The 16,479-nt window shown below is 41.9% G+C and overlaps 1 protein-coding gene across 1 annotated transcript in view; it reads right to left on the bottom strand.

The window, feature by feature from the left end:
• Positions 1–16,479, bottom strand: part of PID1 (phosphotyrosine interaction domain containing 1) — a 214,255-nt gene that overhangs the window by 103,691 nt on the left and 94,085 nt on the right. The window contains exon 2 of the mRNA XM_036997802.2: positions 15,986–16,132. Coding sequence (XP_036853697.1) covers positions 15,986–16,132 — 147 coding nt within the window. The remainder of the gene's footprint in view (positions 1–15,985; positions 16,133–16,479) is intronic.

Raw genomic sequence — 16,479 nt, 5'->3', positions numbered from 1 at the left:
TCTAGAATTCTCCACTTATAAAGAAACTATGTACAGAAGTCTGAATAGGAAACCCAAAGTTACGAGGCCCAGGTCGCTGGAACTGGATATATAAAAGCTTTGATTAAACTGAGGGATCTTGAGGTAGGGAGATTATCCTGGATTATCAAATAGGCACTAAATCCAATTGCAAGTGCCTTTCTAAGGGAAAGATAGGGGAAGAATTGATTCAGACAGAAGAGAAGGCAATGTGGCCAAGGAGGAAAAGATTGGAGGGATTGGGCCACGAAATGCCTGCAGACACCATAAACCGGAAGAGGCAGGGGGCTGAAACGGGCTGCCCCAGAGCCTCCAGAGGGAGGGAGCCACTGCTGACACCTCGATCTCTGCCCAGGTACATGGAGTTTGGACTTCGAGCCTCCAGTTCTATGAGACAATAAACTTTTGTTTCAAGCACTAAATCTGCGCCATGCAGCCCTCAGGAAATCAGTACCATCCCCACAAATGCACTTCAGTAGGTCTACAATTATTATCCTAAGCAGACAGACAAATCTGACCCCAGACAGGTCACATATTGGATGGACAAATGTCACTTTCCCTGGAGCTACAGAAATTCTGATTTGGGCAAAGAGAAAAAACTAAGTCTAAATTGGTAAATTACATGAAGTTATTTCCCAAATGCTACATTTAGAAGGGAGAGTCTTCCACATAACTTTCCAGTCAAGCTTTCTCATCCAAAGACACTTGTCTTAAATAATTAATTTTTAAAATTACAAAAGTCATATTTGCTCATTGTTGCAAATTTAGAAAATGAAAAAAAGCATAAAAGTAAGAAAATCAGAAGTTTTATCCATGAGCCTACTCAAGGATTATTTCTATTCATATTTTAGTATGAGCCTTTTTTTTTTTTTTGAGAGGGCATCTCTCATATTTATTGATCAAATGGTTGTTAACAACAACAAAATTCTGTATAGGGGAGTCAGTGCTCAATGCACAATCATTAATCCACCCCAAGCCTAATTCTCGTCAGTCTCCAATCTTCTGAAGCATAATGAACAAGTTGTTACAATGGAGAACAAATTCTTACATAGTGAATAAGTTACATGGTGAACAGTACAAGGGCAGTCATCACAGAAACTTTCGGTTTTGATCATGCATTATGAATTATAAACAATCATTTCAAATATGAATATTCGTTTGATTTTTGTACTTGATTTATATGTGGATACCACATTTCTCTCTTTATTATTATTATTTTTAATAAAATGCTGAAGTGGTAAGTAGATACAAGATAAAGGTAGAAAACATAGTTTAGTGTTGTAAGAGAAAATGTAGATAATCAGGTGTGTGCCTGTAGACTATGTGTTAATCCAAGCTAGACAAGGGCAATAAAACATCCACGGATGCAGCAGATTTCTCTCAAAACAGGGGGGGTGAGGTTCTAGGCCTTACCTCTGTTGATCCCCAATTTCTCACCTGATGGCCCCCCTGCGACTGTGCCTGTCTTAGGTTGTTCCTCCCTTGAGGAATCTTACCCGTCTCTGGCTAACCAGTCATCTTCCGAGGCCATACAGGGAAATGTAAAGTTGGTAAGTGAGAGAGAAGCCATATTGTTTGAAAAGGTTAGCTTTTTTCTTCTTTGCATATTTATGCCCTGTGTCTTCTATGCCCAGCATTTGTCTTGAGGTGTCTTTACCACTTGGAGGAATTATGATACTCGGTAAATTCGATATGAGACACGAATTCTATTTAAGGGTTGTAATTAGGAAGGAAGAAGAAAAGCTATAGAAGTAGCAGGCGGAAGAAAACATGGGAAGACTGATTATTTCTTTGACATATCTTCTTGTAGAGTAACTTCAGCATGTATAGGTTTTAAACTACTAATTAAATTGCACACACACATTGACATAATAGGAGTACAGTTACATAACCAAAGCAGACCTATAATTACCAGCCATCTCCAGTGAAATCAAGAAAACCAGTTAGGCACCCTAGGCATTTGTGAAAACTTATCTATAATATGGTGGATATTGTCCAACTGAACTTGAACAGTCTGAGAGAAATCAGACAAATTAAAACAACCCATTCCTGGGGACTGTTCACATCCCATATGTTCTTTTAACAGTAAATAGACTGTAGTTGTAAGATTTTGGAGCGCTACAATTTGCACTTCTCCTAATTCTTGGTTGAGTTCCAACAGTGTAGATCCAGTCAAATTTGTTGTTTTACTGTATACACAGGCCAGCTTAGATATCTCCTTCTTCATTTCCATGGCAAGTCTGGGAACCAGTGGGATGAGTGCATCTACACCTGTAGCAGCGCCTGGATCTTTCTTGGGGTTTTTTGATGATCATCTTCTAGCATGAGTCTTCCAGAGAGTGCTGATGTTGGAAGTTCTTTTTCAAATCGTATTTTAGTTCATTTTCGGGGTAGCCAAATTACGCTTTGATCCTCTGTATAAGCACAAACAAACCCTTTGCCTACACTTTTACATGCCCTTTATACATTTGTGTAGAACTCATTGGAGGTTACCACACAGGAACTGCTTTTTTTTTTTGTTATCATTAATCTACACTTACATGATGAATATTATGTTTACTAGGCTCTCCCCTATACCAGGTTCCCCCCAAAACCCCTTTACAGTCACTGTCCATCAGCATAGCAAAGTGTTGTAGAGTCACTACTTGTCTTCTCTGTGTTGTACAGCCCTCCCCTTTCTCCGCCCCCCCCATGCATGCTAATCTTAATACCCCCTGATTCTTCTCCCCAACCTTATCCCTCCCTACCCACCCATCCTCCCCAGTCCCTTTCCCTTTGGTACCTGTTAGTCCATTCTTGAGCTCTGTGATTCTGCTGCTGTTTTGTTCCTTTAGTTTTTCCTTTGTTCTTATACTCCACAGATGAGTGCAATCATTTGGTATTTCTCTTTCTCTGCTTGGCTTATTTCGCTGAGCATAATACTCTCCAGCTCCATCCATGCTGCTGCAAATGGTAGGATTTGCTCTTTTCTTATGGCTGAGTAGTATTCCATTGTGTATATGTACCACATCTTCTTTATCCATTCATCTATCGATGGACATTTAGGTTGCTTCCAATTCTTGAAATAGTGCTGTGATAAACATAGGGGTGCATCTGTCTTTCTCAAACTTGATTGCTGCATTCTTAGGGTAAATTCCTAGGAGTGGAATTCCTAGGTCAAATGGTAAGTCTGTTTTGAGCATTTTGATGTACCTCCATACTGCTTTCCACAATGGTTGAACTAATTTACATTCCCACCAGCAGTGTAGGAGGGTTCCCCTTTCTCCACAGCCTCACCAACATTTGTTGTTGTTTGTCTTTTAGATGGCAGCTCTCCTTACTGGTGTGAGGTGATACCTCATTGTAGTTTTAATTTGCATTTCTCTGATAATTAGCGATGTGGAGCATCTTTTCATGTGTCTGTTGGCCATCTATATTTCTTTTTTAGAGAACTGTCTGTTCAGTTCCTCTGCCCATTTTATAATTGGGTTATTTGTTTTCTGTTTGTTGAGGCCTATGAGCTCTTTATATATTCTGGACGTCAAGCCTTTATCGGATCTGTCATTTTCAAATATATTCTTCCATACTGTAGGGTTCCTTTTTGTTCTATTGATGGTGTCTTTTGCTGTACAGAAGCTTTTCAGCTTAATATAGTCCCACTTGTTCATTTTTGCTGTTGTTTTCCTTGCCCGGGGAAATATGTTCAAGAAGAGGTCACTCATGTTTATGTCTAAGAGATTTTTGCCTATGTTTTTTTTCCAAGAGTTTAATGGTTTCATGACTTACATTCAGGTCTTTGATCCATTTTGAGTTTACCTTTGAATATGGGGTTAGACAATGGTCCAGTTTCATTCTCCTATGTGTAGCTGACCAGTTTTGCCAGCACCATCTGTTGAAGAGACTGTCATTTCGCCATTGTATGTCCATGGCTCCTTTATCAAATATTAATTGACCATATATGTCTGGGTTAATGTCTGGATTCTCTAGTCTGTTCCATTGGTCTGTGGCTCTGTTTTTGTGCCAGTACCAAATTGTCTTGATTACTATGGCTTTATAGTAGAGCTTGAAGTTGGAGAGTGAGATCCCCCCTACTTTATTCTTCTTTCTCAGGATTGCCTTGGCTATTTGGGGTCTTTGGTGTTTTCATATGAATTTTTGAATTATTTGTTCCAGTTCATTGAAGAATGTTGCTGGTAATTTGATAGGGATTGCATCAAATCTGTATATTGCTTTGGGCAGGATGGCCATTTTGACGATATTGATTGTTCCTAGCCACGAGCATGGGATGAGTTTCCATTTGTTAGTGTCCCCTTTAATTTCTCTTAAGAGTGACTTGTAGTTTTCAGAGAATAGGTCATTCACTTCTTTGGTTAGGTTTATTCCTAGGCATTTTATTCTTTTTGATGCAATTGTGAATGGAATTGTTTTCCTGATTTCTCTTTTTATTGGTTCATTGTTAGTGTATAGGAAAGCTACAGATTTCTGTGTGTTAATTTTATATATCCTGCAACTTTGCTGTATTCTGATATCAGTTCTAGTAGTTTTGGGGTGGAGTCTTTGGGGTTTTTTGTGTACAATATCATGTCATCTGCAAATAGTGACAGTTTAACTCCTTCTTTACCAATCTGGATTCCTTGTATTTCTTTGTTTTGTCTGATTGCCATGGCTAGGACCTCCAGTACTATGTTGAATAACAGTGGGGAGAGTGGGCATCCCTGTCTTGTTACTGATCTCAGAGGAAAAGCTTTCAGCTTCTCACTGTTCAGTATAATGTTGGCTGTGGGTTTATGATATATGGCCTTTATTATGTTGAGGAACTTGCCCTCTATTCCCATTTTGCTGAGAGTTTTTATCATGAATGGATGTTGAATTTTGTCAAATGCTGTTTCAGCATCTATGGAGATGATCATGTGGTTTTTGTCTTTCTTTTTGTTGATGTGGTGGATGATGTTGATGGACTTTTAAATGTTGTACCATCCTTGCATCCCTGGGATGAATCTCACTTGGTCATGGTGTACAATCCTTTTGATGTATTTTTGAATTCGGTTTGCTAATATTTTGTTGAGTATTTTTGCATCTATGTTCATCAGGGATATTGGTCTGTAATTTTCTTTTTTGTTGGGGTCTTTGCCTGGTTTTGGTATTGGGGTGATGTTAGCTTCATAGAATGAGTTTGGGAGTATCCCCTCCTCTTCTATTTTTTGGAAAACTTTAAGGAGAATGGGTATTATGTCTCCCCTGTATGTGTGATAAAATTCTGAGGTGAATCCATCTGGCCCAGAGGTTTTGTTCTTTGGTAGTTTTTTGATTACCGCTTCAATTTCATTGCTGGTAATTGGTCTGTTTAGATTTTCTGTTTCTTTCTGGGTCAGTCCTGGAAGGTTGTATTTTTCTAGGAAGTTGTCCATTTCTCCTAGGTTTCCCAGCTTGTTAGCATATAGGTTTTCATAGTACTCACTAATAATTCTTTGTATTTCTGTGGGGTCCATCGTGATTTTTCCTTTCTCATTTCTGATACTGTTGATTTGTGTTGACTCTCTTTTCCTCTTAATAAGTTGGGCTAGAGGCCTATCTAATTTGTTTATTTCCTCAAAGAACCAGCTCTTGGTTTCATTGATTTTTGCTATTCTTTTATTCTTCTCAATTTTATTTATTTCTTCTCAGATCTTTATTATGTCCCTCCTTCTGCTGACCTTAGGCCTCATTTGTTCTTCTTCTTCCAATTTCGATAATTGTGACATTAGACCATTTATTTGGGATTGTTCTTCCTTTTTTAAATATGCCTGAATTGCTATATACTTTCCTCTTAAGACTGCTTTTGCTGTGTCCCACAGTAGTTGGGGCTTAGTGTTGTTGTTGTCGTTTGTTTCCATATATTGCTGGATCTCGATTTTGATTTGGTCATTGATCCATTGATTATTTAGGAGCGTGTTGTTAAGTCTCTATGTGTTTGTGAGCCTTTTTGCTATCTTTGTACAGTTTATTTCTAGTTTTATGCCTTTGTGGTCTGAAAAGTTGGTTGGTAGGATTTCAATCTTTTGGAATTTACTGATACTCTTTTTGAGGCCTAGTATGTGGTCTATTCTGGAGAATGTTCCATGTGCACTTGAGAAGAATGTGTATCCTGTTGCTTTTGGTGCTTTTGGATGTAGAGTTTTGTAGATGGCTATTAGGTCCATCTGTTCTAGTGTCTTCTTCAGTGCCTCTGTGTCCTTACTTATTTTCTGTCTGGTGGATCTGTCCTTTGGAGTGAGTGGTGTGTTGAAGTCTCCTAAAATGAATGCATTGCAGTCTATTTCCTCCTTTAGTTCTGTTAGTATTTGTTTCACATATGTTGGTGCTCCTGTGTTGGGTGCATATATATTTATAATGGTTATATCCTCTTGTTGGACTGAGCCCTTTATCATTATGTAATGTCTTTCTTTATCTTTTGTTACTTTCTTTATTTTGAAGTCTGTTTTGTCTGATACCAGAATTGCAACACCTGCTTTCTTCTCTCTGTTGTTTGTATGAAATATCTTTTCCATCCCTTGACTTTAAGTCTGTGCGTGTCTTTGGGTTTGAGGTGAGTCTCTTGTAAGCAGCATATGGATGGATCTTGCTTTTTTATCCATTCTGTTACTCTGTGTCTTTTGATTGGTGCATTCAGTCCATTTACATTTAGGGTGATTATTGAAAGGTATGTACTTATTGCCATTGCAGGCTTTAAGTTTGTGGTTACCAAAGGTTCAGGGTTAGCTTCTTTACTATCTTACTGTCTAACTTAACTGGCTTGTTGAGCTATTATAAACACGGTCTGATGATTCTTTTTTTCTCTCCCTTCTTATTCCTCCTCCTCCCTTCTTCATATGTTGGGTGTTCTGTTCTGTGCTCTTTTTAGGAGTGCTCCCATCTAGAGCAGTCCCTGTAGGATGCCCTGTAGAGGTGGTTTGTGGGAGGCAAATTCCCTCAACTTTTTCTTGTCTGGGAATTGCTTAATCCCTCCTTCATATTTAAATGATATTCATGCTGGATACAGCAATCTTGGTTCAAGGCCCTTCTGTTTCATTGCATTAAGTGTATCATGTCATTCTCTTCTGGCCTGTAGGGTTTCTGTTGAGAAGTCTGATGATAGCCTGATGGGTTTTCCTTTGTAGGTAACCTTTTTTTTCTCTCTGGCTGCCTTTAATACTTTGTCCTTGTCTTTGATCTTTGCCATTTTAATTATTATGTGTCTTGGTGTTGCCCTCCTTGGATCCCTTGTCATGGGAGTTCTGTGTACCTCTGTGGTCTGAGAGGCCATTTCTTCCCCTAGTTTGGGGAAGTTTTTGGCAATTATTTCTTCAAAGACACTTTCTATCCCTTTCTCTCTCTTCTTCTTCTTCTGGTACCCCTATAATGCGGATATTGTTCCATCTTGATTGGTCACTCAGCTCTCTTAGAATTCTTTCATTCCTGGAGATCCTTTTATCTCTCTCTGCATCAGCTTCTCTGCGTTCCTGTTCTCTGTTTTCTAGTCCATTAATGGTCTCTTGCATCTCATCCATTCTGTTTTGAAGTCCTTCCAGAGCTTGTTTTATTTTTGTATTCTCCCTCCTTAGTTCTTGCATATTTCTCTGCAAGTCCATCAGCATGGTCATGACTTTTGTTTTGAATTCTTTTTCAGGAAGACTGGTTAAATCTATCTCCCCAGGTTCCTTCTCAGGGGAAGATGTAGCAGATGCCAAAGCTGTCTGGGTTAGTCTTGTTTGCATCATATTTTTTTGCCTTTTCATGTTGACAGGTGCTATTGACTATCAGCTGGGAGAGCCAAACTTTTCACTTGCTACTGGCCTTTCTTTACTGGGACAACTGCAACCCCTAGTGGCTTGTGTTGGGTAATTGCGTGTAGACTGGATCTCTGTGTCTTGCCCGGCTGATATGGCGGAAACTCCCTTTCTGAGGGTGGGGCCTGCCTTAGGCTGCTTCTCTGCTTTCGCAGCACCCAGAGGGGTAATGGACGGGGGGCTGTTTGGCTGTTTACCTCCGTGGGGGATCTCAGAGCTGTTGCCCAGGGGGTTAGTGCGCCCGGTTTTCCCTGCAATTTCCAGCCACTGGGCTGTGACCTGTGTTGTTTCCATCCAGCTGTTATATCCCTGTCCCTTTAAGACTTTCAAAAAGCACTCCTTTTCTTTATCACAGGGGCATCAGCTTCAGAACCCGCTCAGAGGTCTTGCTGCTCTGTTTCCCTAGTTTCCAGTCCTCCATGCATGCACTGTGTCTGCGCTCTAGTGCGGGTGGCTGGGGCTGGGTGTTTAGCAGTCCTGGGCTCCCTCTCCCTCCCGCCGGGAACTGGGGGGAGGTGTGCTCAGGTCCCGCTTGGCCGGGGCTTGTATCTTACCCCTTTCACCAGGCGCTGGGCTCTCCCATGTGTGGATGTAGTCTGGCTGTTGTCCTGTATCTTCTGGTCTCTCTTTCAGGATTAGTTGTATTTGTTGTATTTTCAAAAATATATATGTTTTTGGGAGGAGATTCCCACTGTCCTACTCACGCCGCCATGTTGGCCTGTGAGCTGCCTAGTATGAGCCTTTTATTATGGATGTTTGCATATAATTAGTTTACTTTTATTTTACAAAAATAGGATCCTAATAACATTTTCTAACCAATTTTTTTATTTGTTTATTACATTATGAACATTTTTTGCATCAGTATAATTTCTATAACAGAACCTTAAATGACTGCATGTTGTCCACAGTATCGTGGAGAAAAATGCTATAATATCTCTTTCAGATGTTTAGATTGTTCTCCCATTTCTCACTAATGAATCTTTAGTGATCTCCCAAGAGTTTGTAAAGGCAAGAAATAAAGATACAAGAAGATATAGTCTTTGACATTAGCCCAGCGGTTACTCTTTAATGTGAAATCTGGTTCCCCAGAGTAAAATGGCCATTTCAGTCATAGCCCTCCCAGTGCGGGACAATAGGAAATAAATTATTTGAAGGTGTCAAGGATCCCCAGAAAATCCTTCAATGGGGAAAACAGCTCTACTGGGCCCATCCACATGGGAAAGAATGGCTCTATGAAAGAAGGTCAATCTTACTCAACAAGCTTTCAGGCAGAATGGTATCTATAGTCTCAACAGTTTTACTAGTTGAAGTGAAGACAATTGCAACAGCTAAAGATTTTCATCATCAGATATGAAAAGTGAGCCACAAGGGATAAAGAACTTCACCGAGGCCACCACGGGTGTCAGTGGGAAGACCAATATGTAGAATTCAAAGTCATAAGTCAGGACTCATGGCCAGTTTACATAAAAGCCACTAACAGATGCTCCTCCATGCTAGGTGCACAGCAGGGGTGTAAGTGGTCTGTATCTCAAACGTATGCACAAAGACCAACCCCAAAACAACACACAGGATCCTCAGCTGTCCTCAGAGTTGTATCTATTTTCTCCCCTTGACGCTTCTGAGATGGGAGCAGGTCATTGGCAGAGTGGGCCCTGTGAGTAGGAGCAGAGGGAACGAAGCTCAAGGCTGAGGGCAGCTCCAGGCCTGGGGGCGGGGGTGGGGGGGAGTCGCCTCTGCTTTCCACCACACGCCTTTGCTGATGATGCTTCTTTCTCTGGTGCTTAAATACTAGAGGTGGATCCACGTTTGCATGTGTGAGCTTGTGTGCACGCACGTCTGTCCCCTTCCTCTTCTCGTGCCCTGTTCTCTCTGAGGCACCAGATATCTACGAAACTCCAAACCCATCTGACAAGGTATCCTTTGGGTGGTGCCCCGGGGTGGCCCCACAGACATCTCAAATTTCACTACCCTGAGCTCATTACCTCTTTGGAAATCTTGCTCCTCTTTCCCTATCCTAACCTTGAATACTGGGGTGCCCAAATAGAAACGCAGAGCGAAAAGCCTTAAAAGGAGGGCCCAGGATTTCTCCAGGAAATGAAAACCCCTCCCCACCAGCGAGACAAAGCCCTTTGATGCAAACCACATGGTAGGGGATGGCCATTCCTGACTGCCTGCACTCGGGCCCTGGAGGGTCACTTGTACTCAAGCAGAGGCTCATCTCATCTGCACAAAAGCATCTCTGGTGCAAATTTCAGGGAATGGTCTGGGTCCAACCCAGAAGGACAGTCCTCCCTCTGCAGCCTGAGGACCCTGCATCTACTTTCACTGTCACTGCTCATCATGTGAGGCACATCTGACCCCCCACATCATGAAGCTATCTTTTCTGCAGTGGACACTCTTTCATTGCCTCTCTGGCATCTCCTTTCCCTTCCCTCCAGTTGGAATTTGCAGATTCAAAGGCAAATAAATGTCAATGATTCAAGTCAATGCAAGTTAGGTTTTCTGTTATTTCAACCCAAAGCATCCAGAACCATTGTTTATCTTTGTGTCCTAATTTATTAACACCTGGATCATCCTGAGAGTATGGAACATGTTCTTGTGGTTAAAGAAAGAAATGAAAGAAGAAACTTAGGAAGGGCAGGAGGGAAGAGGAAGGAAAGAAAGGAGAGAGGAAAGGAGAGAGGCAGAAAAGGTAAAAGCCAACAAAAGTAAAAACTGCAGAAAAATAAAAGCTTGTCCCTGAAACAACAGATATTAGCTGCTCATATCAACTTTGACCTTCCTACATTTAAAGAGACGGGCAGAATTTGTGGTTTGATTTGTTTACAGGGAAGTCTGAGAAAGAATGAAGAGTAAACAATTAGAATTAGGTATCATCCACTGTAAATTTAGAGGAACATAAATAACCAATAGTGAGCATGTACCTGAATCTTAATTTATATATTACTATTCTTTATTTTGTCTGTATTCAGTCTTCATATCTAACTCAGAAACTTACTTTGCAAGGGAAAAGTCTGCATAATTAGATTCATGCAATCCCCAAAATGACCTAGACCAAGAAAGGGCTGCAAAATGCATTTGATAAGAATGACAACATAATACATTGTTTCTCTCTTCTGTTAATGGGTGGGGAAAAAAATGGGCCTTTGGCTCAAATGAGAAAACATGACTATATTTCTAATTAAATACATAACTGGTCAAATAAACACACAGATATAAATATAGAAAACAGATACATGTGATGCTAATTTTAAATACATTTAAATTCAAATCAGGAGCTCTTCTGAGAAGGGGTGTTGGTGAAATCCACTTCTAAGCCTGGCCATTTTACATGCATGTGACGTGGTAGGATAAGGGTTGCCTCAAAGCTTTCAGCTCAGAGATTTCTCTTCTCAGTCCCATGAAACTGGAAATCAACCACATCCTTCCTGAGAGCTAACAGACTCCTAGTGCCACCCCTGTGTGCCAAAGTTCTCCAAAAGAGTAATATAAAAATTGTGACGGTTTATGAGTCATGAATTCCTTCTTGGCAACAAGATTGTTGTAAGGTTTCTGGCTTCACAAACAGGAAGAGGAGAGCGAGGGTCTTAGATGGAACTGACGCCAGGCCCAGTAACCCTCTTGGGGAGGTGGATCTGGGAGCTCAAGCCTCCTGAGTGAGGCAGGCCCAGGCGAGGTGCTGGTGGGCCCACAGTGAGGGCAGCTGGGTGGCCACCAAGCTGCAGAAGGGAGACAAGGGTACCAACACCCTGAGCAAGGAGGGAACCGAAAGGGAGGCCACGGAAGGAAACACCATGTGTCAACTGGCCCTATGGGCCCCCATCTCCCACAGGCTGCAGATGGCCAGGAAGTGTCACTCCCAGGCACCATCCTTTAAGGCCTGCCTCGGCTTGGCCCGGCTATGCTGGAGGGTGTGGAGGAAGGACCACCCCGTGAATCCAGCACAAAGGCCCACAGATCCAGGCCCCGGCGGGAGGCCTATATACGTAACTGCCAATCATTCTGTTTGGGTTCCCACATCTTTTCCTATATATTATCCTTTGGCCTTTCTCCTCCATGTTACATTTCTTCAATTCATTGAAATCCTGACCCTCAGAGATTACCTCCAGTCACACACTTTATAAAAGGTTTTAAATAAAAAACTGTATGTTCTAAGATGTGCCAGACTCCCAACTGTGTGTCTGTTACAGTAGTGCTGTTATTTTGCTTTAAAACTATGAACACCACGAGCCTGGGGACCATCTCTGCTGAACGGGTTTTCTACAGTGCCCACGTGGGCATACAGGAACCCACTGGACATGCCATGCTTTGTTTCATACACAGTTTTCACAAGGCATGACTTTTCATTATAGACTGCCCCTCTTTATTAAAAAAAAAACAAATTTGAGCACATGAGTGGAATATCTGGTATAATATTAGATGATACTTTTAGTATACTCCCCCATGCTTCCTGGTGTTTGTAAGCAAAGACAAAATTCTAACCCAATAAAACAAGGTAAATCCTTGACTTGGACCTTTAGACGAGAGATGGCCTGAAATACATGACTATGAGAGGCACAGACGTGAGGCTTGCGGAAGCAAAACCACTTGCTACCGTCACATGACACAGCCAGTTTTCTGAGCTGTCTCTGGACACACATGGGAGCCACTCAGTGGGGACTGAGAGACAGGGCAGTCTAGCGGAGACAGCACAGGCCATGGGGCCAGACCTCTGAAGTTCAAATCCAGGCTCTGCCAATTACTCAAGGGGGTGCCCCGGGACAAGAAGGAACCTCTCTATGCCTCAACTAGCCCATCTGTGAAATGGCACTACAGGTGGCATTTATGTCACTAATGTTGCTCTTCTTACACACCACTCTAGTTCAGGTCCTCAAGTTCACAGCACGGCCTGGCCCCTCTGTCATGGAAATTACAGTCTACTTTAAAGTACCCAACACTAAACTAAGTGCCTGAATCAGAATCTCTGGAAAGAAGGTCCAGAAAACTGCCTCCCAGGAGGTTTCTGATACATAAACTAATTTCAGCAGCACTTGCAATTTATCTATTTGGGCATTCATTTTATATTCCTTCTGCTGAGCTCTAAGTTGCATTCCCACAATACTTACTTGATTCCTTTCTCCCCAATTCCATGTAAACAGAAGGTTTTTGGTGGCTGTTAATTAAATAAATCTTTGCTAAAAAGCCAAAGCCATCGGATCCCATTGTGCTGGGCAGGAAAACTTCGGTGTGACAAGCCATTATTGCCTTGCGAAATCAAACACAGCCTCTGATACTCCAAGCATCTTCAAAAAGAATACTGGTGGGCACATAATAAATGATATGCAGTGGGTTTGTACAGTTAAATAACTACACTCCAGGGGGAAAAAAAAAGTGGCAGCAATAGAGGAGAACAGCACAAAGACCCAGCTGCCCACGACATGAATAGCCTGGCAGAGCAAGCCCGTTGGGACCCACAGAGAATACAGATCAGAAGAAAGCGGGAAGTCTGAGATCAGCCAGGGCCTCGATGGTGCTAACCGTCATGCATTCTCAAGCCCCTTGTCCTTTGCTTCCTCCTGCCTCTCTCCCTCCCAAATCCAAAGTGATGCAAGCACAACTTGAGGGCTGTTAGGCAAAAAGAACGGGCACTGTGTGAAGCGGAGGGTCCCCGGGTGCTGGCCCTGCAGCTGGGCCCCGCTACATTGTGCCCATTATTCCCTGCAGGCGGGAGTCCGAGAGGGAGCTCCTTCTGCAGCTGGCATTTTGTGAGCTAAGTTACTTGCAAGAATCAGAGAGGAAACACTGCACTTTGTTCCTGGAGATGATCGGGAAAAAAAGTGGGGGAAGTCTGGAGATTCTAAACAGAAATCTCAAGGCTCAAAAACCTAACTCTGTTTTTAAACAGAACAATAGGACCCTGGACACAAATGTGACATTGTCCTTGAGAATTAAAGACTGTGACTCCAGTCCCTTTAAGTTAAAATTTAAATGTACAAAGTGTAATGTAGTATACAATGTGAAGAATGAGACATTAGACGTTTTTCCCCTCACAGAGAATCGTAAAGCTGGAAAGTTCCTGAAGAGGTGTTGGCTCCGACTGCTGATTCCAGGATTATGATTATGTATGCCTAAAATCTCCTCTCCAAGACTTCCAGGGAGGGAGAGTTCATACACTTTGTAGAGCCCGGTGGGATGCGTTTTTAACCTTGAATGCAGAAGCTCTTCCCTGTGTCCAGCTGAAATCTTTGCACCTTTCCTTTCCCTTTGTCCAGCCCCAAGATTGACACCAGGGCAACCCTGGCTCACTCTGGTGTGTGCTTCTGAATTTCTTCTATGTTTTTCAATATCCTTTCAGAAGTAAAATAAATGAATACAACCTAAGGTGGCACACAGAGAACAAAATTACTCATGAGTTTTGAACCCTATTCTCCTTTTCAGAAACATGATGGTTTTGTTCTTTTAGTAAATACCTCTCTCTCTCTCTGTACACACATACCTTTTATAACCAGATTGGAAGATTGGATTGCTAGGTTTTTTTTTTCTGTTATTGCTTTTTCCCCCCCATTTACTCTGTAGACTTCATCAAAGTAAACTCCTCCTGCCTTTCCCTACTGACTTAATCTTGCTTTCTGAGGGATAATTTACCAAACAGGAGCAGAATTCAAAATGATTAGGAAATCTCAAAAGGATGGATCACCCGAATTGACCTCACATCACTTTCAAATGTCATGAGCATTTGTGTAATTCCTTTCTACCATGAATTCACCAAAAGCCCTAGATACAACGGGCCCCAAGGCCAGGTCTGTGGGTCCCCTTTTCTAACTGAAGTGGGGCCACAGCAACTACTCTTTGGAAGCTGGAAGCTCACCTCAGCAGTTACCATCAATATCTCTTTTTACAATGGAGTCATATAACTGGCTTGCTTAAACCTCTCTGAGGTTTCCCTAGTAATTAGGACAAACCTAAACTCTTTGCCATGATGACAAGATTCTTTCTATATCTGGATTCACACCCAACCCCATCAACACATCCTTCTCAACTTCCTGGTTACACAGGCCCCATTCCTTTGCATTCCAAACTACAGCAAGATCATTTCCACCTCAGAGAATTAGCCCTCCTTTTCCACAAGAAAATTCTTCTGGCTTTTCACCAGCCAGTGCTTGTTTGCTTATATTTTCTCCTCCTTCCTCCTCCAACTACCAGTGAAGCCCCAGAAAGATGCTGGTGGGTCTTGCTCACAGTCTCCCCGGTCCCGGGCAGCCAGCGAGCACCCAGTATTTGTGGAATGAATGGGCCTGTGTGAGACTCCATGCACACGGCCATCACTCAAGATTGCTATAGGCTCCAGTCTGACCGCAGCTATGCAGGAACTGGGAAGGGGATGGAATACCCTGGCCAGAGAGATCAGTGGACCTTTACTTCCCTAACCCGGAAAGCGAGAAGGAAAGGACAGTATCTACAAGGTTATAAAAGAAACCCACATGCAAATGAGCATTTTTATTTTATTTTCACTACTCGAGACAAATCTCTGATGACAAAATATTCAAAAAACATATTTTCTTTGTTACCTCTAAACCAAGTATTATATCCATCAACTCTCATAGAAAAGAATATTATGTGAGAAGGAATTCAGGAGCTTACCGAACTGTACATTTCACGTCTAGTTTTCTTTCCATGTTGGCCTTAGAGTTTACAAAAAATAAAAAATGTTTTATAGTGGATTCTGAGGCATGAATATGAGTATACATTTGGAGAGCTGAAGGAAAACAAGATGCAAAATTACCCCCAAAGGGCTCAAAATAACACCATTGATAAACTTGTTTGATTGTTCATTTTTTTATTTTTTAAGATACATTTTATTTGGATTGCAAATACAAAAGGAAAAAATGTCATTAAAGACAGAAATTTTCTTGCGAAGCTCAAAGTTCCATCAGGCCACGGAAAATATGGCGAGAATACTGTTCTCTTCATACCTACTAAAACTGATGTCTTTAATGTGTCCCCCGAATGAGGAAGTGCTGTAGCATTAAGAAAAATAAAGCAGGGTCTGGAGTCATACTACCTTCATTCAACGAGCTTATTATTTGTTACTCATTTTACATTTTCCTTCTTAAAAAGTTGCTACTGTAAAACAATTGTCTTAAGGCTATAGGTCCCTTTGTCTGCCCCTTCCAGGGGGCCCCAGCTGGCCATGTGCCACGTACCTTGCAGCCACTGTGAGTCCTGGTCTTCATCAGGGGTGTGGTGGTGCACAGCTCGATGGCCTCGGGCTCGTGGAAGATGACCGCTGGGAGAGGTTCCTTTTTCAGTGTTAGGACATTCAATTTTGACTTCAGCATGGTCTGAAAGTGCTAAAAAGCAAAAAAAAAAAAAAAATATGTCACATATAGTTAAATCATTTGGAATTGTACATGGTACAACTGTACGTCAAACCTGGTAGCACGATCTCTATTTTATTCATTTTACTTTACTAGGAAGGCCAAAAGATATTTAGTAAAATCGAGGGAAAGAACTGTCAGGACTCCACTAAAATGAAACAGAGAAAGCTGGCCCTACCCCAAGACCATGAAAACATGGGGGGGGGAGCGGAGGTAGGGGCCACCCAGGACCTTGTTCTGAGAAGTTCTTCCAAGGTGATACATACAGATGAAATCCTATGTGGGAACCCATGCTATATTCCGCTATATACATGAGGGTG

Source organism: Manis javanica, chromosome 12 (assembly GCF_040802235.1).
Source record: "Manis javanica isolate MJ-LG chromosome 12, MJ_LKY, whole genome shotgun sequence".
NCBI lineage: Eukaryota > Metazoa > Chordata > Mammalia > Pholidota > Manidae > Manis > Manis javanica.
Note: the sequence above shows the minus strand (reverse complement) of the source record. Positions and strands in the feature narration are given on the sequence as shown.